The sequence below is a fragment of the Mercurialis annua genome, linkage group LG8 (assembly GCF_937616625.2).
Source record: "Mercurialis annua linkage group LG8, ddMerAnnu1.2, whole genome shotgun sequence".
Classification (NCBI taxonomy): Eukaryota; Viridiplantae; Streptophyta; class Magnoliopsida; order Malpighiales; family Euphorbiaceae; genus Mercurialis; species Mercurialis annua.
In genome coordinates, this window is record NC_065577.1 from 10,765,817 (window position 1) to 10,775,843 (window position 10,027).

Consider the following 10,027-nt stretch of genomic DNA (forward strand, 5'->3'; position numbering starts at 1 on the left):
TTTCTATTTTTTATTTATATTACTTATTTAATGTTTTTTTTATCATACCAACACAATAAGTGATGGTTTTTAAAGTTAACTTCTTTAGTTTCCATTAATTCTTATTTTATAAAATAGATCTATTGACATCATTTTTTTATTACTTGTTGGTTTCTTTTTTTATTGTCCGTTGGTTGCTCGTTTGATGTTTATTGGCTGGCTTTTTGTTGATCGTTTATTACTCATTGTATTAGATATTATTTACTCTATTTTATTTGTTGCTATTTACCAACTAACATTATAAATATATTTTAATGATAAATGATGCTTGCAACTTCTCCTTTTTTTATGTGAAACATGGATAAGGAAGTAACTACAATAATTTATGACAAGATGATATAAGTAACTGAAAAACTGTCAAAGAGAAACTAAACGTGACAAACTGAAAAATACAAAAATTATGTCAAAAATAATTATTCTCCTTTTAAATCGAAGGTAATATAATTTTATTTCTATGCTCTCGTTGCATATGTGCATAATGTAAATGAGTAGTATGCGTCTTGAAAAAAATTATTTATATTTTTTTATTTGATAAAAAAATTTAAAATGATTATATATTATACTATTGACAAGTGAAAAATTAGACAAAAAATGTCAATATATAATAACTTTAATAAAGTAATAATAATTTATTAATAAAGAAAAATTAAAAAAAGTGACAAGTGTTTCGATATAAAAAAATGTGTTCATATATATAAAAAATAAATATTTAAAAATAAACAAGTGCCTTCTTAATGTAAGTGAATTTGTTAAATATTTTTATCATAATAATAGCATTATCAGAAACAATAAAATATGCAGTTGTTGAAATTTTGAATAGAGAAACAAAAGTTCATACATGTCAAGTTCTCTTACAGTAGTGTATTTTTGTAAATATAAATCAATGCAAAAAGCATAAAAATATTAATATAAGAGTCCATATGTATTACAATATCTATATAAAAATTGTATGATGAATTGCAATATTAAAGAGTGTATATTTGGTGAAATGTGACTCAATATAAAATGAATATTTTGGCAAAGTTAATCATTCAAAAAACGTATTTTGGCTATTGTGTATTTAGAAGCGTATAAATTCTAATGCTTGTATTAAATCAAGTATATGTGTGTTTTTTTTTTTGGCACAAATGGGTCTTATGAACCAAGAGGAGTATTATAAAAGGATGAAACTTATCCCTCATGTAATTCTATTTCATGGAATGCCCCAACAATCAATTTTGTCGTTAGACTAATTAAATTTTTATTTTTTAAAAGGGTTAATTGCAAATTAAATTACGAACTTTATCCTAATTTGCAATTACAACTTTAACATTAAAACTTGACAATATCAGTAACAAACTTTTATTTTTTGACAAATTGATATATTAGATCGGTATACCGATTTACAAAAAATAAAAGTTGGTTACTGATATTGCCAAAGTTTAAAATTCGTGTTGTGATTGTAAATTAGGGTAAATTTCGTGATTTATTTTACAATTAACCCTTCTTAAAATGATAAAAAATAAATAAAGAAAACATCTTAATTTTAACTATGATCATAATAATATTGAATATATTAATTTGCAGAGCCAATAGTACTTACAAACACATAATTGACAAATACTTTAAAAATTCTTACAATTAATGTCATATACTATAATATATTCTTATAGTAATTGCACAAAAACAAAATAATAAATTAAATCTCTATATATAGAAGAAGACATGAGCAGGATCAAGAGAAGGTGCAGGTGCTGTTGAAAGCTTGAGTTGGATGTTTCTTATCAAATTTACTGTCTAAGACTACCAAACATTGTGCTTGGTGATGGAATTCGGGTCTGATGAAATTTGAAAGGACCCGATAATGAGAGCTTAATTTGACCCGAATTAAAATGGGTAAACCGTTTCCTGATTCAAGCATGTCCTCCATGTTTCGTCCTGCTCCATACAATGGTTTATTTCTGGTTCCCACATTCAATTGGAATAATGTTCTACTTTGACTCTCACCATATAATTTGGAACCCTGCCACCCACATTTTGTATACAAATTAATTTTATGCACTATTTGGGAATCTATTTTAAATTTTAATAGATTTCAAATAAAATTTATTTATATATGAATTCGTTTGTTTGGTAATTTTAGAAAACTTTAATCATTCATAAAATATCTCTATCGTTTTTTATTTTCCAAATTTTCAAAATCAATATTATTCAATTTTATAAATTTTAGTTTCAATTATACCTATTTTTTTCAAATTAAAGTTTTTACGCTCTAAAAATAATTCAAATATATTCTTCATATGTACACGTAGACTAAATTCTTTGTCCTTTCAAAAATATTAAAGGCTTATCCAAACTACGTGGCAGATATAAAAGAGATATTTGAACCAATTTTTAGAGAAAAGAGAACTTATAATGAAGTTGGAATTATAGAAAGATTAAACTTGAGCTGCCAAGAGGTTAGAAGTGGACTTAGATATAGTTTACATATCATTTAGTCCGGACTTAAAGTTTTCGTCAATGATTATAAACATTCATTTTAAATTTAATTTTAGAAGCTAAATAAAACTAAAATTGCAAAATATGATTTTGACTATATCCATAACCTTGTAAGCATTTAATTTGAGTGAAAAATATATAAGTTAAAAGTTTGATTTTTTTTTTTTTTTTTTTGGATCATTTGCTAATGGAAAAATTGTTGAACTTACTCTTGACATAGCCAAAGGGAGACGATTGAAGAAGAGTTGAAGAAGAGGAGGGTGAATGTGAAGGCCAAAGAGCTTAGATTTGTTGTCAATGAGAAGATTGATAGAGAAATTGCATGTTAAGATGTTGGTGGTAACGCCAGTCCCGTCTATTCCTTCGCCCAATCCAAATTCTCTCATTCCTGCCATCTGCATGTGCATATAACAATTATTATTGGCTTTTTTCTCCTATTTTCTTTGCTTAGGGGTCACAATGACACCAAATTATTTATGGAGACAAACTCTCGTGGTTCAGACTTGTATAAGTCAATTCAATTGCAACTGGATTGAACCAAATTGGTAAATTAATGATTCAAAATCGAACTAAATTGATAAATTAATAATTCAAATCGCGCATGGGAATGAATTTATATAGTAAAATTGCACCAAATTGATTGATAAAACTCGCATTATGTATACGAATGTCATAATTTAAAAGGGGAACATATGTGTTATATATTTTGTTCATCTTCTTACTTCAAACAAATTCAGACATATCATATATATAATTCTCTAAAATTCAGATGAAAAAATGTGTTCAATCAAGATTATTATAATATACAATATAGTTTATAAAAAATATACAAAAGTTTGCTTTTCTTTCTATAAAGATGTGCTTCTTAAAAGCCGTGCAATAGTAGTACAGCTGTTTTAGTAAGGAAAAATGTATTTTTATATGGTCAAATGTTGTAAAAAGACCAACCTTTCACAAAAGTTTCACAAAAGTTCTAATCTTTCAATTTTATCGATTTTGGCCAAAAACTGATTATTTGGTTTCTTGAAATCAAATAATCTGTTTATAACCAAAATCGACAAAATTGAAAGGTCAGGACTTTTGTGAAACGTTTATAAAAGATTTGGTCTTTTTACGACATTTGACCTTTTTATTAAGTTGTAAAGAGGATAATTAATTAAATGAAACTTTTAAGAAAATGCTTATTACACGTAACCGTTGTTCCACGGTATTTTTATAAAAAGTCAATAAACATTAATAAAATTGAAATATTCAATGAGTAGTTTTTATTATTAAAAATTTTAATATTATAAACGAGTTATTAATTTGTTACAAGTATATAAATTATTCTTAAAAGAAATAATTAGGGCTTTGTTCAAAGATACTTGAAAAAATGGTCCACATGACAATTATACTCCTGAACAGTAACTTTTAGCATTTATACTCTTTTTTTATTTTTCAACTTACAAACATACGCCGTTGATGTTTTGTCTTTTGCTGCATCTGATTACACGTTCTTTCTTTAATTATATAACAAACCTATTCCTATATACATCTTATATTAGCTTTGGAAAAGTTATTAATTAGACTCTGACATATCTATTTTGATTGGCTACTTTTTAGATTAGTCTGTAGAGGGTTAACATTAAGAGAACCAAAAAAATTATTTTTCATCTCAAACATAATTTTTTTCTATAAACAAATTTGGACAGATTAAAAAAATAAAATTTATAAATTATATTTCAAAAGCAACAATTTTAAATAAAAGATAAAAAAGAATTACTAGTTTATTGGTTACTCTTTTAATATTGTTATTATTATAATAAAAATATTTAAATTTTCTATTAAAGATTTACTCTATTTTCTTTTAATATCAAAACACTTATTTATCTTTGAATATTTATTTTATTTTAATATGACAACACTTGTCATATCCATTATAATTATATTTTTTTATTTTTCTCTATTAATATATAATCAAGTCACTCAATATTAGTTTTGTTTTTTAATTTTACAATTATCAATAATCGAATCTCTTTTATCTTTTATTATATTTAAATATCATCTATTTTATTTAATTAAATATTATTTTGTCAAGTAAAAAACATAACTGATATTTTTAAGATGTTTACTACTCATTTATATTATATATATGCGCTATGCGAATATAAAAATAAAATAAAATTATGATTGATTTTTAAAGGGGGATAACTCTTCTTGATAAGATTTTTTTAGTTTTTAATTTGTTGATCTTTAATAGTTTTACGGTTGTTTGTGTCGCTCTCTCTTCATAAATTATTATAGTCATGTTTTTCTTGATAATTCACATAAAAAGGGGGCCTAGTAATGAACATCATTTTAAAATCGGAGCACAAGATATTTTTATATCCTTTTATGCCTTTTCTCCTTTGTATATTTCAAAATAAATAGATAGTATTTAATTTATCAAATATATTAATTATTACAAATTGTTGTATTTAAGGGTATCCAAAATAATAACAAACTCACTTTCCATATTAATATGAGATTGTGACAATTTTATTTAGCATATTGTATGATAATAATTAAGAGAGGGGTGTTTATCTCACTTAACCGTTGCGCCACGTCATTTTACAACAAATCAATAAAAATTTGTGACACAGAATTTTTTAGTTATTATTTTTTTTATCATTCAATTTTCCATATGACTAACGCACTATAGATTTGTTGCATGAATGACATGGCGCAACGGTCGTGTTGTATAATTTTTCTTAAGAGAATGGTAAGCGCAGACATGACTTCAAAACTAATATTTTATAATTATCTACCTTGTTTAATTTTAAATTAGTTTATTAAGTGTAGAGAAGTTAGAAGGATCTTTTTGCATTCAATTGTTATGATGTTAGGGAATAGCAACCCATAAAAGAGAGTAAACAATATATCATACAATAAGCAACCAACGAGTAATCAAAAGTAACCAATAAGCAACCAAACTGCAATCAATGAGCAACGAAAAAACAGCCAATAAGCAACAAAAGATCAACAAACAATAAATCAAAATTAAAATTAAATCAAATTTAATTTACACGTATATCTCTTTTCATTCTTTTTAATGTACATCTAATAAATTATTACTTTAAAAAAAAATTATAAATTTAATTTATTTAATTTGTCTAAACTTTTTTATTTATATAATTGGTATGGTGGTGGAGGAATAGAGAGCGATTTAATATATATTCGAATCAACATTTTATTTTGTGTCACATTAGAGTTAAATATGTATTAAAATAAGATCAATATACTCAAATCTTATAAAATTCCAGTTGTTGAATTTGCAATACTTTTGATGTCGTCATCGTTTATATAACAAGAAAAAAATGATTGAAAAAACGTCACGTCGAATCATTAACATTTGCTATTGTATGGAGTTTTTTTTTTGAAAGAACAATTGCATAGAATTAGCAATTAAAAATATATTAAGCTAACATAAAATTTATGTTCAGTAAAGTAGAATAGCAAATAGCTTATTTTAAAATATGGCATAATTTATAAACCAAACAAATACATAAATAATTAAAAAACAAAATCTTACTAAAAAATGAGATAGTTCAGATGAATAGTAATTTTTAAGAATGCATAAATGTAAAAACAAAATAATTATAAATGAAGAATTTTAAATTGGAATTAAGAAAAATAAGGTTTAATAGAATAAGTAGTGACACGCCAACTCAGAGAAATTCCATTAAAAATATAAGGCCAAATAAAATCAATTCTTTTAAGAAACATCATATGTTGCTCTTATTCTTTGATGGAATAGTATTTAATACAGCTATTTGTTCTATTTAAATAAATGAGGTATATTTGCAAACAAAATTTGAAAAAAAGGCACGCTTGATATGACTTAAAGTGACAGAGTATTGTTGCAAATAATTTGGAAAAGAAGGTAAAGGGTGTAATTTCCTCAAATAATTAGGATAGAAGAAGCAGTTGTAACCCAATAATAGCAGGCTAGAAGGCTGCTCCAACAGGCTTATAACAGTATAGAGTAAGGCCCAGAAGACATGACATGCCTGCCTAATTAACTCACTGATATTGACCAATCCAACTTATCCGACCCTACAAATGAACAGTCTTCTTATCAAAAGGATAAAATTGATGTTGGGAAATTTCTGTAATCTTGGACTATCTGAATTTTGACAGACAAAACGACAATGGCCATGAACTTATGTTTAAATTCAGATAGTTACGTTTCTAGTAAAGGTTAACTCAGATACTTATGTTTTTAGTGAAGGTTAACTCGGTTTCTAGATTTGTGATTCTGAATCTTAATTAAGAGTAATATTCTCTATTTGGAGTGAATTACTTTTTAAATTTGTTCATGCTATATAATTTTATGCTTAATTGATCTAATTTTTTCTTAATTGATCAAAATAAATAGTAATGAGTTGTATATATAACTCCGAATAACAAGTTTACGGCCGGATTAATCCTTTTTTCATTTCGTTTTCCATAATAATAACTTTTTTGCCTGTAGAGAAAAATAAAATAAAAAACCAACTAATGTTAACTTTAGATTAGCTTGTACAAAAATTCATTAAGTTTGTGCGATTTTATTATCAATTTATCCCCCTAAATTTTCAGTACATAGAGATTTCATACGACTGGAAATAGTGGCATAGCCAGAAAACAAAAATAAAAGGGGCAAAATTTAATATTTTTTTATTTATTATATAAAAAATAAAATTTATTACAATTAAAGTGGTTAGCATGAAATATTTTGTAAATAACTTGTATCGATTAAAATAAACTTTACATGACAAATTGTAATTTCTTTTAAAAATTAAGGGGGGCATGCCCCCCTTGTTATAGATGTGGCTACACCACTGACTGTAAAGGTATATTTGAATCTGTCTGTAAAAAAAATCATTAAAGCTTTTTTGGTTAATGGACTATGATTGAAATAGAATAATTATTCTATATATTATAATTATTCCTTGCTTAGTTCATGAAATGATAACTCCGTTTAATGACTATTATATGATTTTATGAAATAAATATTCATCCGAAAATATTAAAAAAATAGTTATTTCATTTCTTATGGAATAACTATTATATTCCATACTATTTTATTAATTCAACTAAACATAGACGGTATGTATTCATATATTAATCATTTAATTATCAATTTACTCCATATACTTTTAGTTCATGATCCATAGTTAGCCCATCAACTTATTTTCAAATTGATAAAAGTTCCATAAGCCCCTAAAGTTATTTTTAAAAGCTAGGTAATTAGAAAATAAAAATTAATTTTAGAGCTAATTGATCATAAGCTGCAAATTCATTTAGTAAATTGATACTTAAATATCGATTCAGACTATTCTTTCTATTTTCACACATAAACTTTAATTGGCAATCCCAAGTCCTTAAATGACTGAATTCCAACTTATGTACTAAATACTTAAATAATAATTGAGGCACTCTATATCTCGAGATCACAATAAATATTATTCATTTATGTAAGAGAACCACTAGTATCCCTTTTATTTTTGTGTTTTACATAACTGAAAAACACTTATAAAAAATAATTTCAGTTGACGAAAAACTAAAATGTGAAGGGAAAAATAGTAATTTTTTAAAATTTATAGAAAAAACAATAACTTAGACCTAAAATCATAGAGCTGATAAACTAATAGTAGTAATTAACCATAAACATATTGACGAAAGATAAATAAAATCATAAATAAATAAATAATGTAGGTACCTTGATGGACATATGAGGAGGGGGAGGCTTAGTAGCAATATAGAAAACAAGCAATGCAACTCCCAAACTCACTAGCAATCTCCAACTCAGTTGCAAAAAAATCCAACCACAAGAAGAACTTCGCTTAAACGAGCAAAATCTCCACCATAACCCATTTTCCCTCGCATAATAATACTCATCATCGTCCTCGTCCCCTTTACCATTTCCGTGCCCATCGATGATGATCAAACGGTTAACGCCATTCTCGTGATCACCATTAATCTTTTTCTCGGTCAAGAACGAGTTGTTCGAGCCGCGAGAGGACGAGTAATGGGAGAGAGTGAACCTCGAGGCCTCCGGGTTCTTGTTCAGGAGAATCGCGGTGTCGGATCTTGACGGAGAATGAAATGTGGATTCGAGAGTGTTGATTTGGGTTTTTAGGTCGGAACTATTTGCATGGGAGACGGTTGATGGACTTTGAACGTAGTATGGACATGGAGGGTATGAGTGGAACAGTATAGTTTCTTGATCTTCACTGTCCATTTTTCTATGTGTGGCCATTGGAAGAGAAAAATGGAGATATGGGATTTTTTTCTGACAAAAGGATAGAGTAGTTATTGAAGGGGTTTTAAATAAGATATATATAGAGAGAGCAAAAGGTTGCTTTAGCTTAATCGGAAGGGTAGGGTTAAGGTAAAAACCGTACGATTAATAATGTTTGCGGTTACTGAATTATAGTATTTTTTACAAAATATTTACCAAACATTAAAAAAATAATTAAATAGTTATCAAATTATAATCTTTTTATAAAATAGGTATTAGCTTGCTGACGTGCATAGACACTCATTTGTTGATGTGGTCGAGGCAAATATGTAGAGTTCGGTGCCATAAAACGATTAAAGAACTATAAACTTTTTACATAATGAATATTAGCTTGATGATATGGACGTGGTAAAAATGTAGAGTCAGACATCAGTAAAGATTTTGTAAAAACAACTAAATTAATTAATGATTTTGTAATTTTTTATAATTCAATAATCATTTTGTAAAATAACTATAGTTCATAAATATTTTTTTTTATAATTCAGTAACTATTTCATAGAAAAATCTAAATTCCAATAACGTAAAAATATTTAATCCGAACTTGACCCTATAGCAACCGGTCACTTTGTAGGTTAATTTGGTCGACACATTGGACAGTACAATGTCCCTTAAGATTGAGAAAAACAATGCTGCTTTTGAACTTGTAATGAATGTTGTTAATCATAATGCTTGCAACTAAAGCTTATATTGACCACCATCCTTCCAATTTAACGGTTTTAATTACATTAAATTGTCTAAATTCCACAACAATTATTAGGAAACTAAAAATCAAAGCATTTCTTTCTGGCATAGTCACCCAAAATGATCAAAAATTCTAATACCCTAAACGGCATCGTTTTTGTTTATTAATTCTACGAATTCAATAATTTTATTTTACATATATAGACAACTATTGTTCAGTTGAATCAATACCTTGATTTTTTTTGGGGTGCAGTATATGAACTGTCCTCAACAGTCTCAATTATACGACATTTTCAAGCCTTTCACAATCAGATTAATCCACATTTAAGCTGGGTAGATTCCTTTCGAAAAGCCAAATTTTAGCCCCAAATTTTAAACGACTACGTACATGAGTACGGTTTGAACTTGCAACCTCTTACCAATTCACATGCGCTTTGAAAATATCAATAACTTAATTTAATTCAGGCATCCATCACTAAATAAAGAAATCAAGATATAAATCCTAACCCATAGACCTATTTATTA

The 10,027-nt window shown here is 26.6% G+C and overlaps 1 protein-coding gene across 1 annotated transcript; it reads right to left on the reverse strand.

The window, feature by feature from the left end:
- Positions 1-1,558: 1,558 nt before the first annotated feature.
- On the reverse strand, positions 1,559-8,839 carry LOC126659459 (uncharacterized). Its single transcript, XM_050352752.2, has 3 exons — positions 8,240-8,839; positions 2,727-2,912; positions 1,559-2,041 (listed from the first exon to the last, which is right to left on the reverse strand). Exons 1-3 carry the CDS (start codon positions 8,777-8,779, stop codon positions 1,754-1,756), a joined length of 1,014 nt encoding a protein of 337 aa, XP_050208709.1. The 5' UTR covers positions 8,780-8,839; the 3' UTR covers positions 1,559-1,753.
- Positions 8,840-10,027: the final 1,188 nt, after the last annotated feature.

Bases quoted from the DNA above. Each gene is read 5' to 3' on its own strand.
- LOC126659459 (XM_050352752.2), bottom strand. From the start codon at position 8,779: ATGGCCACACATAGAAAAATGGACAGTGAAGATCAAGAAACTATACTG. The intron at 2,913-8,239 runs GTACCTACATTA...ATGCACATGCAG, and splicing joins CTCCTCATATGTCCATCAAG to ATGGCAGGAATGAGAGAATT. The intron at 2,042-2,726 runs GTAAGTTCAACA...TGTGGGTGGCAG, and splicing joins TCCCTTTGGCTATGTCAAGA to GGTTCCAAATTATATGGTGA.